Source organism: Bombina bombina, chromosome 4, assembly GCF_027579735.1.
Source record: "Bombina bombina isolate aBomBom1 chromosome 4, aBomBom1.pri, whole genome shotgun sequence".
In the NCBI taxonomy this organism is placed as follows: Eukaryota; Metazoa; Chordata; class Amphibia; order Anura; family Bombinatoridae; genus Bombina; species Bombina bombina.
Window position 1 is genome coordinate 646,083,106 of NC_069502.1, and position 21,404 is coordinate 646,104,509.

Consider the following 21,404-nt stretch of genomic DNA (forward strand, 5'->3'; position numbering starts at 1 on the left):
TATATAGGAGAAGCAAGTGGGCAAGACAAAAGCGGTGGATCTTCGTTTTTTATTTTTAAATATCGGATAATGTTATCTCTAGTGTTGACTGTCCCTTTAATTTACATTTGATTTGACAGCTTTTATCTTGTGTTTGCACAACTATTACATTTATTTTATGATATATCAGAATACTTGAATGTTTAAATATGTTATTGCTATTCTTATTTATTGTCAGCCTTTCTGTAAATGCTTTAAAATGTGAGACAATAAACTTCAAAATGAAGAACACATAAAAAACACAATAATCAATATTCCATCAAAATCACTCAAATTTTAATACTTTGCAATCCTGCTTTCTTATTTATTCTGTTGCTTGATATAATATATATATATATATTTTTTAAATTGCATCAAATGGTGTTTTTTTTAATTTATGTTGAAATTAATATTTCAAATATCACCAAACAGGAGTTTAGTGGTTTTCAAAACTTATATATCTTTAAAAACTTTAAACTATTATAAAGAACAACAAAAATTGATTATTTTTTTTTAAATTAACACATTACAAATTTTAATTAAATTGACTATGATATAGTAACTTCACATAGTGTCATAGCTAACTAACTGATTTTATTTCAAAGCACACAAAAGTAAAAAAGTTTCAGGATTCAGATAGAGTTTTCAGTTTTAAGACTTTTTAATACACTTCCTTTATCAATTTGTGCGCATTCTTTACATATAAACACTTTCTTAAAGGGACACTGTACCCAAAATCCTTCTTTCGTGATTCAGATTGAGCATGCAATTTTAAGCAACTTTCTAATTTACTCCTATTATCAAATTTTCTTCATTCTCTTGGTATCTTTATTTGAAATGCAAGAATGTAAATTTAGATGCCGGCCCATTTTTGGTGAACAACCTGGGTTGTCCTTGCTGATTGGTGGATAAATTCATCCACCAATAAAAAAGTGCTGTCCATAGTACTGAAACCAAAAAAAAAGCTTAGATGCCTTCTTTTTCAAATAATGATAGCAATGATAGCAAGAGAATGAAGAAAAATTGATAATAGGAGTAAATTAGAAAGTTGCTTAAAATTGCATGCTCTTTCTGAATTACAAAATAAAAATTTTGGGTTCAGTGTCCCTTTAAGCACTAATGAGTTCTGAGAAAGTACCAGAGTTCACAATCTATACGTATATTAGTTGGTGATTGGCTAATGACTATCACATAATACATAATAATTGAATCAAATTTGGAAATGTGTCAGAAAAAAAATCTACTTCTGCTAAACTTTAAGGTCCTGTAAGATAAAGAAAAATTAATTAATCTATCAGTCCATTCATTTATAACTGTGAGAGAGGATACATTACCCCTTTTGGCCGATATAAACGATCAATGCAAGTCTCGCAATTAATTCCAGCTGTGTTGCTGGAACAGTTGATGCATACACCTCCTCCAATATATTCTCCATTCATGTTCAAACTGAGTTTCTCTTTGGCCACTTGCTGATCATAATAGCATTCTTCACTCTTGAAGTGACAATTACAGGCTAAAAAAGGACAATGCATTAATTAAATGACTACAGTATTTCAAATATCACACCTCTGCTATTTCATTACATAAAAGTTGTAGACATACTTAGGGTACTTTTGTAGCTTACAAATATTTGAGCTTTAGATCTCTTACAATTATATATTATTTTAAGTTGTTTAACTGTATTTTTGTAAGCTACCATATAACAAACGCTATGGCTTATGGTTGGTGCTATTGAAATTCTATAACTTGTAATTGGTCTGTTAAAAAAATAAAACTTTTATTATCCTAATACCTAGGTGTATGAGTTTGCTTATATTTTCAAACTGTTAATAACACTACTAAGGTTTATAATATAATTAAAAATATATTGTTGGCCATGATCATAGAAAAAAGAAAAAACTAAAACTTATTAATGTATTTGCACATTTAGTACTGATAGAATAACTATTGTAAATCACCATTAAAAAAGCATTTCTAATGCATTTAGGAGATAATGGAGGAATTTTCTCTAATGACTATATAATATGAAATTCCAAAGCTATTGTAACATGCATTATGTTTGCAAAGACTGAACGGTACAATATATACATATATTCCTACAAAAAAAGTGTGTGAACTCACTAAGACGTATAGCCCCAAAACAATTAATATTGTTTTATACACACACACACTATATTTATATGTATATAATCTATACACTTTGGTTAATGAAAGCAAATTAAATCTAATGAAGGGTTGAATGGTTGCCTTTGGGCCTGAGACTCCTCCTCTGTCACAGATTCTCACCCACTTAAGGGTGCAATAGTCCTATTTCTGCTGATGGAAGCTAAATAACCCCAGAGCAAGACACACAGAAATGTAAGCACCATGTGTTCCACACAGTGCGGGGGTGATCACATAGCAGGACCACTGACAGGCTTTCATTTAGTGTATTGTAAGAAGTGTTACTGTCCATTACCAGAGGATCTCACTATCCCTCTAACCAGACTGTGCTCAAGCTCCTCCAACCAGCAGCAGCAGTGTTTACTGAAGCATTTTTGTTCTCTGTCCAGGGGGATCTTAGTTCCACCTGCAAAAAAGTGCAGGAACTCAGTTCCCATGCGTTCCCGCTCGACTTGACCCCTGGATATATACTATTATAACTCAAACCAAGTCTTCTTGATCACAATATCTCATGTGAGAACTTTTGGCTATTTTTCTGAGCAAAAAGACTTTTCTCAATTTAAGCCTTTCACAATATTGTGTTTTTGGTTCTTTGCACACCCACAAATGTCTTTTTGGATCCTCGCTTAAAACCTTATTTTTACTATAGATCAGAAAAGTTATCAGCAATCACAATCCATTTTTGAATAATTTTTAAAGGGACACTAAACCTCAAATTTTTCTTTCATGATTCAGTTAGACAATACAATTTTAAACAACATTCCAATTCACTTCTATTATCTAATTTGCATATTTTTTAGATATCCTTTGTTGAAGAAATAGCAATGTACATGGATGAGCCAATCACACTAGACATCTATGTGCATCCACCAATCAGCAGCTACTGAGCCTATCTAGATATGCTTTTCAGCAAAGAATATCAATGAATGAAGCAAATTAGATAATAGAAGTAAATTAGAACGTTCTTTAAAATGACATGCTCTTTCTAAATCATGAAAGAAAAAAATTGGGTTTCATGTCCCTTTAACACCTTTGGGACAGTTTTGACTGTTCAAATTCAACACCTCAAGGCACTTGAAATAACATTGAAAGAGCATTTTTTTTTACATATTTACAACTAATTAGAGACTATTTGGAAGCAGTCTTTTATCTTGCACATGTGTAAAACACTCTGAAATGGCCACAGGATGAATACTAGGGGTATACTAACACACACGGTATCAGTTTATTAAAGTTCCATTCATTCCTATTGTATAGGCTGTATACAGTGGGCAGGGCAGACATTTACATATCTATTGGTTCATATACAAATGTATATGTGTTGAGTTTTTGAGTATGTGATATCCAGTACACCTAAGGTGATCTGCAGGAAAAAATCACATCAGGACCCCAATACCTACAAATAATGTGTTTTTATGTTTATTTATTTTGAAAAATGTATTATTTGATTCTAAGTCACATTGGCACTGTCATGTTTGTCCCTAACAGTTCTTGCAGCTTTATAATCAGGTCTTAAAATGGGATTATGAATTTCATATCCATCCGTACTACTATTTTCATGATAAATGGTAACTGTTTTTTTATAATATTTCTTTTTATTTTTTGTTAAAACACTGTTTCCATTTTGGCATGTTCTGAAAACAAGCAACATTGTATCTGCAAAGGAGACCTTCAAACTAGATTACACCTTTTTGACCGGATTTTATAGGGGATATGCTAAATCCTTATATGGTCACAACAGTGCATTTTAAAGTGCTTGTGTCTACATTATTGATCTCACAGTCAGAACAAGTGTTTACAAATTCAAAAATATAGGTGCAAGCCCTTTGAAACACATAATGTTAACGTATTAAGACTTAGCATGCATGAAAGTACAGCCCCTATAAGCGCCATTTGTAAGGGTCCTAATGTGACTATTGAAGTATGCTCATCATAGGCAAACACACATTAATGAAATAAGTATTAAGAGGGATATTGTGATATTAGAGTAATACCACAAATCCCCTATAGGAGGCGCTAATGACTCAGGGCAGAAAATAGTACTGAAATACAATCAAAAAACCCCCTTTGGTGATACCAAAAATGTAAAAAAACCTATAAAACAATATATAAAAAATAAATGGTAAAATCTGTAAAATGTAAAATATAAAACATAAAATATAATGATAGAATAAAAAATATATATATGAGAATACAGACGTATCAATAGGTGAAATGGGGAAGATCCCAACTGAAGTCCAAATAAGTCCAAATAAATGGAAGTATAAATAGAAGGCAGCTCTCGGTCTTCACCCAAACGATGGTGTATCTTCAAAAAGAGGTTTCACTGCAAGGAAAACAGAAACAGAGGCGCCACATGTGTAGATCAATCAAAACAGACAATATCCAAGTTAGATGAGATACAGGATACTCACAAACGTGAAGGCACTCTCTTGTGCCTGTAGGAGCGGGCTGGTATTTAAACAGCAAACCAGCTAGCTGTACCAAGGGATCCCCGTCAGGATATCCTCGCAACAGTAATCCTTCACCAGATTGATTCCAGCAAAAAGGAAAAAATGTTCAGAGGGGAGGAAGGCTAAACAGCCTTATGGTTACTGGCAAGGGAAATGCCACACGAACACCAGACCTGTCAGTCTTTATCTGAAAACTGTCAGCAGCAATTCTTCAGCTTTCTCTCCTTAGTAGCTGCCAGCCATGCTGCTGTAGCTCTCCTGTAGGAGAGCTACAGCAGCATGGCTGGCAGCTACTAAGGAGAGAAAGCTGAAGAATTGCTGCTGACAGTTTTCAGATAAAGACTGACAGGTCTGGTGTTCGTGTGGCATTTCCCTTGCCAGTAACCATAAGGCTGTTTAGCCTTCCTCCCCTCTGAACATTTTTTCCTTTTTGCTGGAATCAATCTGGTGAAGGATTACTGTTGCGAGGATATCCTGACGGGGATCCCTTGGTACAGCTAGCTGGTTGCTGTTTAAATACCAGCCCGCTCCTACAGGCACAAGAGAGTGCCTTCACGTTTGTGAGTATCCTGTATCTCATCTAACTTGGATATTGTCTGTTTTGATTGATCTACACATGTGGCGCCTCTGTTTCTGTTTTCCTTGCAGTGAAACCTCATTAATGAAATAATATGTGTTACTTTGTATGCCCCTTAAAGGGACATGAAACCAATATTTTTTATTTTATTTTTCAGATAGAGAAAACTATTTTAAAAAAGTTTTCATTTTGCTTCTATTGTCAAATACGCTTCAATCTCATGTTATTCTTTGTTGAAGAGATATCAGGATAGGTTGCATGCACATGCCTGAAGAACTACATGGCAGGAAATAGTGCTGCTATCTAGTGCTCTTGCTAATATATAGCAAGATAGTGCTGCAGACACATGCCCACTTCTGAACTTACTGTCCTGCTTTTTCAACAAAGGATAACAAGAAAACAAAGACAATTTGATAATAGAAGTAAATTGGAAAGTTGTTTAAAATGGTATGTTCTATCTGAATCATGAAAGAAAAAAATTATATTTTATGTTCCTTTAAGTGGTGTCTAAATTGTGTATATCTTGTAATTTTGACATCCAGTGTCTGATAATGTACACATAAAGGGACATGAAACACAATATTATTCTTTCTTGATTCAGATAGAGTATACATTGTTCCAATTGACTTCCATTATTATTATTATTGCTTCATTATCTAGGTATCCTTTGTTGAATAAACAACAATACTGTGAGCTAGCTGAACACATTGGGTGAGCCAATGGCAAAAGGCATGTATGTGCAGTCACCAATTAGCAGCTAGCTCCCAGTAGTCTATTGCTGCTCCTTAGCCTACCTATGTATGCTTTTCAGCAAAGGATTCCATGAGAACAAAACCACTTAGATGAAACAAGTCAATCGTAAAGTTGTTTAAAATTGTATTCTGATGTGAATCAAAAAAGAAACATTTTGAGTTTCATGCCCCTTTAAGTGGCTTTGACTGTAACTTTTTGCACACCAGCTCATTATATTTATGGGTTTCTTTGCATGCCCTGCCCATTATACTTTAAGTGTAGCAAAGAGTATGTATTTATTAGGATGTGTACCTGAGAACAGCTACCTTTATCACCAGCATCCGATAATGGATGCTTATATATTATATGTTAAGTTTATATTTTGTATCTATATTTCTGTTTCATCTATTTATTATTATATGTAAATTAAAAATGATTGCGCAAAAATATATATAAAAAATACATAGATATATAACTGCATAATTGAATCTTCCAAAATATTCAACATTCATTGTCCTATTATAATAACTGGTATTACAAAAGGATAGAATTAAATCTGCCATTCATTTTTCTATGACTTAAATATATGCTGCTCATATTGTTTTTTTTTATTGTTGTTGTTTTCTACCATGAAGCTAATTGTATCCAATAGTTTGCAGGCACTTATGTATTTGAAAATATTTTAAAAAATTACATTGTTTTTAGTGTTTTTCCTATGAGTAAACTAACACAAAATAATAACATAAAACAATTTGAAAAATAAATGTAGGTCTCTACAATTACACTTTGTTATATTGAGGGTTCATACCAATAATCACATTGCAAATTGTCAGGATATATTTTTTTGCATGTCTTATGCAATTGGTGCAGAAGAGAGGGTTTTCATGTTGCTATACACCCCACATCCAAATGAGTTATGCCAGTGAAACATAATTTTAATTCCAGAAAATTTAAATAGATGTATCCAGTTCATAAATCCTTATAGAATGCATGAAAAATATTCTGTAGTGGTCAAAGTAATTTTGGTCCTCAGAAGCAGTTTTATTAGTAGAGGATAGTTCTGTTCAGAACCCACCAAATAGCTACTAACATACAGCTAGATTACGAGTTTGGCGTTATGAGTGATAAAGCATCGTTATGGCCCATAACAACGCTTTTTCCCTACCGCTGCTATTACAAGTCTTGTCAGAATAGCTGTACCGCACACTTTTTTAGCCATCACGCAACGTCAGTACCGCACTTTAAAAAAAAGTCCTTTTTCAATGGGACTCCCATAGCGCCGGTATTACGAGTTTTGCAGGGAGGCTAAAAAGTGAGTGGTACAGCCTAAAATGACAAGATCCATACCGCCATATAAAGTCAGTAGTTATGAGTTTTACGCTACAAAGCTGTAATGCTGTAGCTGTAAAAGTCATAACTAAAGTGCTACAAAGTACACTAACACCCATAAACTACCTATTAACCCCTAAACCGAGGCCCTCCCACATTGCAAATAATAAAATAGAATTATTAACCCCTAATCTGCCGCTCCGGACATCGCCGCCACTTAAAAAACGTATTAACCCCTATTCCCCTGCTTCCCGACATTGTCACCATTATAATAAAATTATTAACCCCTAAACCGCCGCCCTTCCGCATCAAAAACACTATTTAAATATAATGAACCCCTAATCTGCCGTCCGCCCACTCCACCCCTATAAGAAACCTATTAACCCCTAAACCTAACCCTAACCCTAATGTAACCCTAACACCCCCTAACTTAAATATAATTAAAATAAATCTAAATAAAACTTACAATTATTACCTAAATAATTCCTATTTAAAACTAAATACTTACCTATAAAATAAACCCTAAGCTGGCTACAATATATCTAATAGTTATATTGTATCTATCTTAGGTTTTATTTTTATTTCACAGCTAAGTTTGTATTTATGTTAACTAGGTAGACTAGTTAATAAATAGTTATTAACTATTAACTAGCTACCTAGTTAAAATAAATACAAATTTGCCTGTAAAATAAAAGCTAACCTGAGTTACACTAACACTTAACATTACAATAAATTAAATAAATTAAATTAACAAAATACAATTTTCTAAATTACAAAAAAATAAACACTAAATTACACAAAATTAAAACAAGAACTTATCAAAAATAAAAACTAATTACTCCTAATCTAATAGCCCTATCAAAATAACCCCCCCCCCCCAAAAAATAAAAAAAAAACTAGCCTACACTAAACTGCCAATGGCCCTTAAAAGGGCCTTTTGCAGGGCATTGCCCCAAAGAAATCAGCTCTTTTACCTGTAAAATAAAGTACAAACAACCCCCAACAGTAAAACCCACCACCCATACAACCAAACCCCCCAAATAAAACCCTTTCTAAATAAATTTAAGCTCACCATTGCCCTGAAAAGGGCATTTGGATGGGCATTGTCCTTAAAGGAAATTTAGTTCTTTTACATTGCCCAAAACCCTAAGCTAAAAATAAAACCCACCCAATAAACCCTTAAAAAAACCTAACACTAACCCCCGACGATCCACTTACAGTTTTTGAAGACCTGACATCCATCCTCATCCAGGCGGCAGAAGTCCTCATCGAAGCTGGCAGAAGTCCTCCTCAAAGCCAATTCCAATCAGCTAATAGAATGCGAGCTCAATCCTATTGGCTGATTGGATCAGCCAATAGGATAAAAGCTCAATCCTATTGGCTGATTGCAACAGCCAATAGGATCCCCCCTTAATTCCTATTGGCTGATAGAATTCTATCAGCCAAACGGAAGGTAAGGGACGCCATTTTGGATGACATCATTTAAAGGTAAACTTCATTCTTCAGCAACCATCGTAAGAAGAGGATGCTCCGTGCAGAATGTTTTGAAGATGGACCCTCTCCACGCCGGTTGGATGAAGATAGAAGATGCTGTCTGGATGAAGACTTCTACCGGCTTCGAGGAGGACTTCTGCCTGCTTGGATGAATACTTCTGCTGGCTTCGATGAGGACTTCTGCCGCCTGGATGAGGATGGATCATCGGGGGTTAGTGTTAGTTTTTTTTTTTAAGGGTTTATTGGTTGGTTTTATTTTAAGCTTATTGTTTTGGGCAATGTAAAAGAGCTAAATGCCCTTTTAATGACAATGCCCATCCAAATGTCCTTTTCAGGGCAATGGGGAGCTTAGGTTTATTTAGATATGCTTTTATTTGGAGGGTTTGGTTGTGTGGGTGATGGGTTTTACTGTTGGGGGGTTGTTTGTATTTTATTTTTAAGGGCCATTGGCAGTTTAGTTTAGGCTAGGGTTTTTTATTTTTATTTTGGGGGGCTTTTTTATTTTGATAGGGTTATTAGATTGGGAGTAATTCATTTTTATTTTTGATAATTTCTTTTTTTATTTTGTGTAATTTAGTGTTTATTTTTTGTTATTTAGATAATTATATTTTGTTAATTTAATTTATTTAATTTTATTGTAATGTTAGGTGTTAGTGTAACTCAGATTATGTTTTATTTTAAAGGTAAATTTGTATTTATTTTAACTAGGTAGCTAGTAAATAGTTAATAACTATTTACTAACTAGTCTACCTAGTTAAAATAAATACAAACTTACCTGTGAAATAAAAAATAACACCTAAGCTAACTACAATGTAACTATTAGTTATATTGTAGCTAGCTTAGGGTTTATTTTACAGGTAAGTAAATATTTATTTTTAAATAGGAATTGTTTATTTATTAATAGTAAGTTTTATTTAAAATTATTTTAATTATGTTAAAGTTAGGGGGTGTTAGGGTAAGGGTTACATTAGGGTTAGGGTTATGTTAGGGGTTAATATATTTATTTAGTGTTAGTGATGTGGGAGGTCAGAGGTTTAGGGGTTAATAACTTTAGTATAGTGGCGGTGGTGACATTGGGGGCGGCAGATAAGGGGTTAATAAGTGTAGGTAGGTGGTGGCGACATTGGAGGCGGCAGATTAGGGGTTAATAAATTTATGTAGGTGGTGGCGACATTGGGGCAGAAGATTAGGGGTTAATAACTGTAATGTAGGTGTCGGCAATGTCAGGGGCAGCAGATTAGGGGTGTTTAGACTCGGGGTTTATGTTAGGATGTTAGGTTTAAACATACATTTTTTTCCCCCATGGACATCAATGGGGCTGTGAGAGGAATGTCTGAAATGGACATAGAGATGATGGAGATGAAATATGGTTATTAGAAGAATTGCACTCAGTTGTCTTGGAGATATGTGATAAAGGTTAAACTTTACTGATTATGGGCCTGGATGATGCAGTCAGTTTGTATGTTTTCTGGGTTGGTAGGCCAAATGTAAAGAGAAGCATGCACATTTAAAAGTAAACTTTGCACGTGACAAGTGCACTTTGATCCAGAATAAAATGAAGCCACAATAATATCCTTTATGATAAGAATGACAGGGCCAGGTGTGTAGGAGAAATGGAAATGTACCTATCTTGATGAATCAGTGTTCTAGTAAAAAAGAAGAAACACTTTTCATAGCTATGGAATCCTAGCAAAGAAGACCAATGCATAGAAGCAACAGGTATGATATGCAAGGAAAGTCCACATGCATATTCATAGGACAAATTGATACTGGGAACAGAGTTTACATTCCTTATTCATTCTCAGAGATGGGTTTTCATGAACCAGACCACCAAAAAAACGTATGTGAGCATCATTCACTTTTTTCTTATTGCCGTGTGTACAGATATAGTTGAACTGTTTTATAAGCTTGAATGGGCTAATGAAGAAAGGCTTGTGTAGAAAAAGAGCATGGTCAAAATATTAATCCTATATAATAAATGGCCAAGTATGTTTGTCAGATGCAGTCATGCGCAGTAGAGACTGCACGTGACAAACATACCTGGCCGTTTGGATCCTGACACTCAGCACAGAGCAAGGCTGAAGCAGAGTGTCAGGGGGCGTGGCCGACGGGAGCATTGCGATGGGAGCATGGTGAGTGGTGTGACCGGGCGTGACAAGTGGGCGTGGCCAGACATGATGAGGGGCGTGGCCTGGTGGGTGTCACCGCGATGGGGCGTGGCCGGACGGGGTGCCGCGATGGGGGCATGGCCAGAGAGGCAAAGGGTTTGAAAGACAGAGCCAGAGAGGGAGCAAGAGAGGGGGGGAGAAGGGCCAAAGAGGGGGGGGGAGAGAGCCAAATAGAGGGGGGAGAGAGCCAAAGGGGGGGGGGGGAGAGCCAAAGGGGGGAGCCAAAGGGGTGGAGAGAGAGCCAAAGAGGGGGAAGAGAGAGAGCAAAAGAGAAAAGTGAGCCAAAGAGGAGAGAGCAAAAGAGGAAAGAGAGCCAAAGAGGAGAGAGAGCAAAAGAGGGGAGAGAGCCAAAGAGGGGGGAGAGAGAGCAAAAGAGGGGGAGAGAGAGCAAAAGAGGGGGGGAGAGCCAAAGAGGGGGGAGAGAAAAAAGAGGGGGCAGAGAGAGCAAAAGAAAGGGGGGAAAGAGCCAAAGAGGGGAGAGAGCAAAAGAGGGGAGAGAGAGCGCAAAGGAGAGGGGGAGAGAGCGCAAAAGAGAGGGGGACAGAAAGCAAAAGAGAGGGGGGAGAGAGAGCAAAAGAGAGGGGGGAGAGAGCAAGGGGTGGGACCGCTGTACTGCAAAAAATGGCCCGTGTACACAGGCTTTAGTACTAGTTATCATATAATTTAAAAGTTCTAGTTTTTGTTACAAAACGTGTATGTTGCTGAAAAAGGATAAAGAGTTACTAAAAACAAAACAAAAAAACACAACAGTTTAAATGGGAAAAGATCTTATTCAAAAAGATTTTGTAATCCCAGACCTGCTTAGTCTATATGTAAAAAGTATGCACTTTGTTGAAAAACAAAATATAAAATAAAAGCTGCAAAAAGCGTGGGTATAAAATATGAATAACACACGTTCATTATGGTAACATCAGAGTAGAGACTCCCCAATTCACATCTGGTGCGTTTTAGTGGATAATCATAAACTCTATATATGTCATGCTTTTCTGATGCTGCATATCTCTTGGAGATAATAAAGAAAAGGAAATATGAAACATAATGGCTTTGAGAGTAGAGACATTTGTGGAAGCAATCTTACCCAGTAGTAAACAAAAACAATAACATGGAGGGAAGAACAAATCTAAGCAGTGATCAAGAGTAGTAAAGTTTGGACCAACAAGCAGGGATAGGCAAGGTGTCCATACACGGACACTGGTGTCCGTGACTAGCCCTTGCAGTGTCCGCCACAACCTTAGTATATCTTTTCTTTATGATTAAATAATAGGAAGAAGAAAAATATGTAGTGTGAATAAAGTTAGTGGCTTGTCAAGAGACTGCTAGCGATATTGGGTGATATGTTAAGGAATAAATAAAGCCTGAGTGAAATACTAGATGTGTATCTGCATCTGTATAATAACACCCAGCTCTATACAAAGTGTATATACACAGTAGGGACACTAGCACATGCGTATAGCGAGACAAGGGCTGGTTAAAGAATCAGTGGTATCTGCATCAGTATAATAACACCCAGCACTATATAATGACACAGTAGTGACACTGGCACATGGGTATAGCCAGAGGAGGGCTGTTATAGGGTCCATAATATCTGCATCAGTTTAATAACACCCAGCTCTATACAAAGAGTATATACACAGTAGTGACACTGGCACATGGGTATAGCCAGAGGAGGGCTGGTTATATGGTCCATAGTATCTGCATCAGTATAATAACACCCAGCTCTATACAAAGAGTATATACACAGTAGTGACACTGGCACATGTGTATTGCCAGACAAGGGCTGGTTATAGAATCAGTAGTATCTGCATCAGTATAATAACACCAGTACTATATAATGACACAGTAGTGACACTGGCACATGGGTATAGCCAGAGGAGGGCTGGTTATAGGATCAGTTGTATCTGCATCAGTATAATAACACCCAGCACTATATAATGACACAGTAGTGACACTGGCACATGGGTATAGCCAGAAGAGGGCCTTTGTCTGTGCCTATCCCTGCCAACAAGGTATGTCCCAAAGGAGCAGATTGGGGAGGGGTTGAATTTTTACATGGGTAGTTCCACTGCATGATGACATTCTGATCCTATGCTCTCCAAAATGTGTTCTTTTAAAAGTCATCACAAATCAGTGATAGATAATTATCTATGCAGGTTGGTACATGATCTCTCTGTGCATTTGTTAGTAATGGAGGGAATTGGGGGAAATAGTGGCTAGGGCAGCAAAATAAATAAATTTAGTGCTGGCAGCAGCCATAATCTAAGACATTATACTGTGTTCTTTATTTTTCTAAACATATAAAGAATTAATATTAAGTTTAATGTTAACAGTGAAATTACACTTACATATCCTTCTCTGTAAAATAAGTACAACATAACCATAATAAATAATAAAGAACAAAAGCAAATTGACAATAAAAATATTTTCTCATTTTTTTATATTATTATTATGCACTTACATATTGCACAGCAATATACAGAATATACAGGGGATATTACAGTTCCGTTTGTTTAATGACATACTACTACAAACAGATAATGATCTAAACTTAGACTTTCCACAAAGTCCTCTTAAACACTGAACAGCTTTTAAAATAATGTGATCTCACAGAATAAACAAAAATCATAGGACGTAGCTTGTGATTGGGGTAGTTCTAGGAATGATAGATAGAAGTGTAAATATGGGTTCTGGCCTAAAGAAAATCTGCTTTGGATCAGTGTAAAAATTGAGCTTTGCAGAAGTGTTTCAAATTGCAACAGGTCTACGATGCAAGAATTTGTTGGTGAAGTCAAGTATGCATACATAGCAGCATTGATTATCAAGAAATATTTGGAAGCGACTAGTGACAGAATAAAACTGATAGGAATTTAAGACACAGGGTGACTAGATGTTCCAAGAACTATTAAACTTTTGTGCCCAGTTATGACAGCACTAACGTATGCAATGATTTTAGTTGAACCACAAATATTTACCTACTTAGGAAAACATATAATATAAGTGACCGATACAAAGGAAAAGCATTTCTGTCACTCAAGAGAAAGCAAAATGTCTGTCTTTATAGTCAAGAAAGATGTAGCATTTTGGGGGTTACTTCCTATAAGTTTTTCTTTGATTCAGGAGGCAGACTATTATAAGAAACAGTGAGTCTGGAGCACAGGTACTCAGGAATACAAATACATCATTCCAGTGCCAATTTAACTGTGAGAAGAAATCTCATAATTAAAGAGACATGTTTAAAAAAAAGTATTTCTGTGATTTCTTTTATTAAAAAATGGATAATCCTGTATCAAATGAACTAACTTTTTGCAGTGGGATTTGTTCCAAGCGCCAGTTTCTAAGATATAAGAGAAGACAACATCAGAGAGATGGCCTGATGTTCTTAAGCTCTCCTCTCAGGTAATATGATATAAAATGATCCTCCAGCACTGCAATATCCCACACGAGATTCTAAAAAGGCAGATTTTACTATAATTCTCCAAGGGTGTTCCCTGCATTTTTCCATGTGAAGCAGAGACAATCCAAGTTAAATATAGCACTGCATGACATAATAGCTATGCTGCATTTCCACTTTTTGCTTTGTAGAAAAAAATATAGTGCAGACTTCACAGGGGCTAAATTAACCAAATTCTATAGGAAAAAAGACCAGAACCTGGGAGTCCTAAGGAGATGAGAGATGCCTTTCATAGAAAGTAATGAGGCATTCTGGGACAGAGAATTTCACAGGGGGAGGGAAGATAACAGGAGAACATATGTGACTGATATAAACAGTTTGCAGCAAATACAAATTAAACTGATATGTTTTCACTACAATTTAACTTTTTTGAGCTCTGGCGAGATAATTTACTGAGACCAGCTTGTGTAAACTTCTAATAGCATTTCATGAGAATTGTGAGAGAGCTTCAGAGATATCATAGGAATCCCCTGTTTGAACATTTGAAAAAGATCATAGCAATCACAGACCAGACATACATAAATACATACAAATCAACTGGACAAAGATGTAGTTGTAAGGTGAAAGAGGAATGATAATTTGAAAAATAAGTTTATTGTGAAAAAGACATGAGGTGAATACATGAAGCACAAACTTTGTTTCCAGATGGTTTAAATGCTGAATTAGTTATATCCAGCTACTTAAGAAACTGGGCTTCACTTTTGTGTATTTTCTAGTCAGCTCTTTTCTTTTACAGCCTCAGACATATTATTTGTTAAAGAATGTAATTCTAAAATGTTTTTATTATAGACTTTAGTTATTTTTTACAAATGCATCTAGAGTCTGCTATATGTCTATAGGATTTTTTTTTTCATTTTATATAATCATTAGCTAAATATGAAATGTATGTGTATGTGTGTATATGTACAAACACAAACAACCACACAAACATATATTTCAATCTATCTATCTATCTATCTATCTATCTATCTATCTATCTATCTATCTATCTATCTATCATCTATCTATCTATCTATCTATCTATCTATCTATATCTATATATACAGTATATATATATATATATATATATATATATATGCATTTTCCATATTTAATATTTTCTTTGTTGCATTATGAAACACATATAGGGGCCTATTTATTAATGTGCGGGTGGACATGATACAATGTAGCGTATCATGTCCGCCGCACATTGATAAATGCCGACAGCATACTCTGTTGGCATTTACCATTACACAAGCAGTTCTTGTGAACTGCTTGTGCAATGCCGCCCCCTGCAGATTCGGGCCTATCGGCCGCAAGCAAGAGGTGTCAATCAGCCCGAGCGTATAGGATTGGGCGAATTGATGTCCACGGCCTCAGAGCAGGCAGACAAGTTATGGAGCAGCGGCTTTTAGACCGCTGTTTCACAACTGCTGTTTCCTGCGAGCCTGAAGGCTCGCTCGGAAACAGTGGCATCCATTCGGAGCTTGATAATTCGTCCCCCTAGTCTTTAATTTAGAATAGTTACAGAATCAGCAGTAGCATTCACTTTTAATACCATAAAATGAAGAAAGAAAAAAATATGATAAAATGTCATTGAGACCAAGATGTTGTAGTTTCTGCATCTCATTATGTAATCATCAAAGGACTAAACAATGCTAACTTACGTTCACATTCCTGTTTCATAAGGAAAGTTCCTGCTTGCCAAGGTTTTTGGTTGAACCCAGGACAGCATCTCTCACAGCTGTCTCCACATGTGTTGTGTTCACATTTACAAGATGATTTCTAAAAAAATTAATTTGTGACACAATAAATAAATAATAAAATAGTTCAGTAGACAATTCATATTTAATGGTAACCAAGCACCTAAATAGATAGATATACAAAGACATCATGGACAAGTGAAGGACCAATTTAAAGATATTTGGAACCCAACATTTTTCAGTTTACTTCTAGTAAATTAGAAAGTTGTTTAAAATTGCATGCTCTATCTAAATCATAAAATACAAATTTGGGGATTCATATCCCTATAATACTGCAAATTCAATGCACATTATAGCAACTGTCTTAATATTTAGTTACAAAGCATCAGCCCTAAATGTTAGTGTAAAAATAAAAAAAAATACAAAATGTATATTACCATTTTAATTGCTAAAGTACTTTATTTGCACATTTAATTGCATTTTAAGAAGTCAACATAATTGAACTGTAAAATTATACTGTATCACAAAACAAATTAATATTTTTATGTCAGAGTAATATGGAGCATATCCTATCATATGCTAACTCACAAGTTTATCAGATTTAGGGTGTAATGATATCAAGCTCTCTACGCAGGTTAGATGATATAAAATGATCCATCAAGCACTGTGAGATCCCTCACGAAATTCTAAAAAAACTGATTTTGCTATACTTTGCACTTTCTATTTTGTATTTTTATGCTTACAGAGTCTGTATACAGCTGTATTTAATATTGTGATTTTAAAAATTCTGATTATGCTTTGACAGTTACTGTACATTTTTTTTTTTAACAAATTAGGGTCATAGTAACATAGTAGATGAGGTTGAAAAATACAGAAGTCCATTGAGTTCAACATATACAAATTTTAAGAAACTTAAAAAACCTCTAGTTGATCTTAAATTAATCCCATTAACAAAAGGTGAGCCATTTAACACAATTAATCAAATCCATGAATTCTGTTTCTAGCCAGAAATGTATCTAGACCATTTTTAAATGGATCTAAGTTATTAGTATTTACCACCTCCTCAGATAATAAGTTCCACAATTTTATTGCTCTTACAATGAAGAAATGTTTAGGTTGCAGGGGATTAAATCTCCTTTCTTCCAGCCTTAAATTTTGATCACTTGTCAAAATTTTCTTGGTATAAACAGAGCTTCTGCCATCTCTGAATATGGGCCTTGAATTTATTTATATAAAGTAATCATGTCACCTGCCAAGGGCCTTTTTTTCTAGAGAGAACAGACTCAGTTTGGATAACCTCTACTCATAGTTTAAATTCCCCATTCTCCTTATTAGTTTTGTGGCCCTTCTCTGAACTTTTTCTATGTCTGCAATGTCTGTTTTTGAAATTGGTCTTCAGAACTGCACTGCATACTCTAGGTGAGGCCTTACCAGGGAATTATATAGTGACAGAATTATGCTTTCCTCCCTTGCATCAATGCCTGTTTTATTACATGCTAGTATCTTATTAGCCACTGCCCTGCATTTTGCACAAATCTTTGGCTTGGTATATATTACTACTCCCAAATCTCTTTACTCCTCTGTTTTTCTAAGTCTAGTTCCATTTTAATAATAGATTGCCTGCTTATTTTTACTTCCAAAATGTTGAACCTTGCATTTTCCAGTATTAAATCTCATTTCCATTTACCTGCCGATTCTTCTAATTTTTATAGCTCTCCTTGTAAATCAACATCATTGTGCCCTGACCTAATGACCTTACACAACTTTGCATCATCTGAAAAAATATAGATGTTGCTATTTAATCCTTGCTCCAAGTCATTAATAAAAATATTAAAAAGGACAGTGACCAGTACTGATCAATGGGGTACTCGATCTATTAATTGTGACAAGAAGTTTACCCTGAAAACATTAACAAATCTATCTACCTTAGCTGTATTACTAGTTTTATTGACCCAAGATATGTTGGGGTAGTTAAAATCTTCCATAATTATTGCACTGTTATTATTAGCAACCTTTCCTATTTTCATTAGTAGTTTAGTTTTCTCCACGTCACTAATGTTGGGGGGCTTATAGCACGTTCCTAGTAATATTTTTTTAGAATGTTTCCCACTCATTTTTCAACCCACAGGGTCTCTACATTATCACCTATATCATCATAAATATCTTCCCTTATTGTAGGTTTAAGGTCAGGTTTAATATACATGCAAATTACTCAACCCCTTTTATTAATCCAGTCCCTGCTAAATAAATTATAACCCTCTAAGTTAAGTGCCCAGTCATGTGAATCATTCCACCAAGTTTCAGTTATACTGATATAACCATAGTCCTCTTTTGCAACTAAGAGCTCCAGCTCCCCCATTTTACCCATCATGCTTCTTGTATTTTCTGTCATACATTTAATTCTCATGTTCTTTCTGCTGCTACTTGGTGTGCTTTCCTCAAAACTTTCTAATTTGACATTTTCTAAGTGTACCCTTCTGTCATCCCATCCTTGAGATATTCTAGGTGTGACATAGTCACAAACTGATCATTCTGTTCTATTATGCTTGGACTGACCCCCCCTTTGCATAGTTGAAAAGTGTGCTACCATCTTCTCCCCCAACACACCCATGTCATTAAGGTCATACTTTGTATAATTATGTGCATCTTTTACAAATTACATTTCACTTTGTATTTGTTCTATTTAAATTACAACTGACAGCTTCAGATTCATCGTGAGCTCTTAATTACTTCCTAGGGGCCCAATGATCAAAGATGCTCTAGTTTGGAGAAGAATTATAGTGCATACTTCACAGGCACTAACATCATAGAATTCCATAAGTAAAAAGGGCAGAACCTGAAAGTCCTACAGAGATGAGAGAAAGTAATGATGCTTTCTCGGATACAAAATTTCACTGGGGAAAGGGGAGATAACAGGAGAACACCTGTGACTGATATAATGTCTCTGTTTGCAGCAAATACAAATTAAACTGAAAGGTTTTCACAGCAATTTAACTTGCTTTTGCCTCTAGTTTAGTATACATGACTTTTATGTCAGTTAAATAAAGGTATTATCAATTTTGAGCAAAATTCACCGGCATACAGCTGAATTTAATGACACCAGCTTGTGTAAAATGCTTACAGCATTTCATGAGAATTGTGAGAGCTTTAGACATTCCATGGGAACTCCCCTATCCCTTCCTCTTTATGAAGCTGTGTTATTTTACAATAGAGCAAATACATAGTGCAATGTAATTTGTCAAAAGATACACACAAATAGAGACAGTTTGATCCTACATTGTTAAAATAACACAGAAACATTCAAAACATAATCAGAATTTGTAAAATCACTGCTAAATCCACATCTAAATGCATTAAAATACAAAAGAGAAAGTGCAAACTTAAATATAATAATATTGAAAGGACCGAGTCTGAAGTGTAATTTAATATAAAACACAAAGCACAAGTGTAATACAATTATCATGTCATGCAGTGCTATATTGCACTGGACTTGTCTCTCCATCATATACAAAAATGCAGAGAATCCCTTAGAGATTCAAAGCAAACTGTGCCTGCCTGTCTAATTTTGTAAGAGATTTAGCAGTGCTGGCTGATCATTTTTGATCATCTCTTATGAGCAGTGAGCTTTATTGGAGGCATCTTTTATCAGTCTGGGACTTCGAGGTTTCGCCCTTTTTCTTATAGCATTCATTCAGTTCAGCCCCTGTGATGTCTGCACTATAATGTTTCTACAAGCAGGAGAATCTTTTATCATTAGCCCCCCAGACTCAAATCATCTGCAAAATTATTCCAATATGGAAGTTTGCTGAGAACCTACACATGTCTGCCTATGGGGAGCTGTAGCTTTGTGTTAATTTTGCTCTGCAAGGTGAACATATGTCAGTTCAAATCTGGAGACTAATTTTGTAAACAATTTAAATGCAGTTTGAGTCTCTAGCCTACTTGGTATGCTATGTATTTATACAACTGACACAATACATTGTAAAAGTTACATAATCTTATGTAATACACTTTTATTAAACCACAGTTTGCTAATATACTTACATTAGTTGCTGGATTAAAAGGGCATGATCTTGCATGACCATAGCAGATGCACATACCACCAATAGAAATATCTTTTATGGAATAATAATACTGAAAAAGAGTGATAAAAAAAATTAGTTTCTTAGTAAATAACATATGTTGTAATAATATTACTGTTTTTTTCAGTGTCATTGCCTAAATTAGCAATTATTCTGTAATTTATTTTTTATTTTGTACTTACAGTAAAAGTTTTGCATCTTCTTCTGTATCAGTGTAATACATTATTATTATTATAATCATTTGTTGCACTGAACAAGTTGATATTTTAAACTTCTATCTTAAAATATAATTTAAATAGTATGGCAGCTTGGCTCAATTTTTTTTATACATTTTGGGGTAGTAGGAGGTTTAAATATATGACTACTAGGATATCTAGAACCCCATCTATTTGTCATAAAGGGGGGGGGTATTAAGGGGAGGAACGTTGGGGAAAGGTATGAGCAGGGCTGTTGGATCTATCAAACTCTTTATGAATGTGTTGTCATAGTAAGAAGGATGTCATTAAGCGTGGAAGATTGTCCTGATCCATGCTTAATTTTTTTTGTTTCCATGCAGAGGCCATTCTAATACACTTGAGAGCCACCAAAACGATCACTGCTCTTATTTGCATGAGCTAACATGTCTCAATCACAGAAAAAGAGAGCCAAGGCTGCTAATTCTATTAAGCGTACAGTGATTGATCATTTTAACACAACCTCAATCTCTCCCTCCTACACCCAAGAGGACAGAAGTTCACCACCTTCAAGCCCAGAACATCACTCTCTGTCTGAAGAGATTACTAAAGATATACAAAATGTTGACCACACATCTGTAACCCCAACATTCATACTGCAATCTCTAAAGTCACTACTTGATACACACCATGAATCCTTTGCTGAAAAATTAACATCTGCAATTGCAGACCTCAGGAAAGATCTATCCACTACTAATGAGAGGATGGACACACTTGAGAGAAAACAGGAAGATGTTGTAGTGGACCAATCCAACCTCCTTAGTTACATACAAAATCTTGCAATTCAAATGTCTGACCTTGAAGATAAGCTGACGGACTGGGAGAACAGGTCCCGTCAAAACAACTTAAAGTTCAAGGGTATCTCAGAGTTTTTTTGCATTAATGGCTGCCCCGCCTACCAATTCAGAAAATATGATAGACAGGGCACACAGAGTTCCTAACTTCAAAGGCCCTTCAACTGCAAAGCCTAGAGATGTAGTGGTACGCCTCCACTTCTATACATATAAAGAACGTATACAGAAAGC

At 35.4% G+C, this 21,404-nt stretch overlaps 1 protein-coding gene across 6 annotated transcripts in view; it reads right to left on the reverse strand.

Annotated features, from left to right (window-relative positions):
- The window catches only part of LAMA2 (laminin subunit alpha 2), a 1,406,020-nt gene that overhangs the window by 900,208 nt on the left and 484,408 nt on the right, over positions 1-21,404 (reverse strand). For all 6 annotated transcript variants that reach the window (XM_053710700.1, XM_053710701.1, XM_053710696.1 and 3 more), the window contains exons 6-8: positions 20,109-20,198; positions 16,029-16,146; positions 1,353-1,531 (exon numbers count right to left, since the gene is read on the reverse strand). In XM_053710700.1, the coding sequence (XP_053566675.1) occupies positions 1,353-1,531; positions 16,029-16,146; positions 20,109-20,198 (387 nt within the window). The remainder of the gene's footprint in view (positions 1-1,352; positions 1,532-16,028; positions 16,147-20,108; positions 20,199-21,404) is intronic.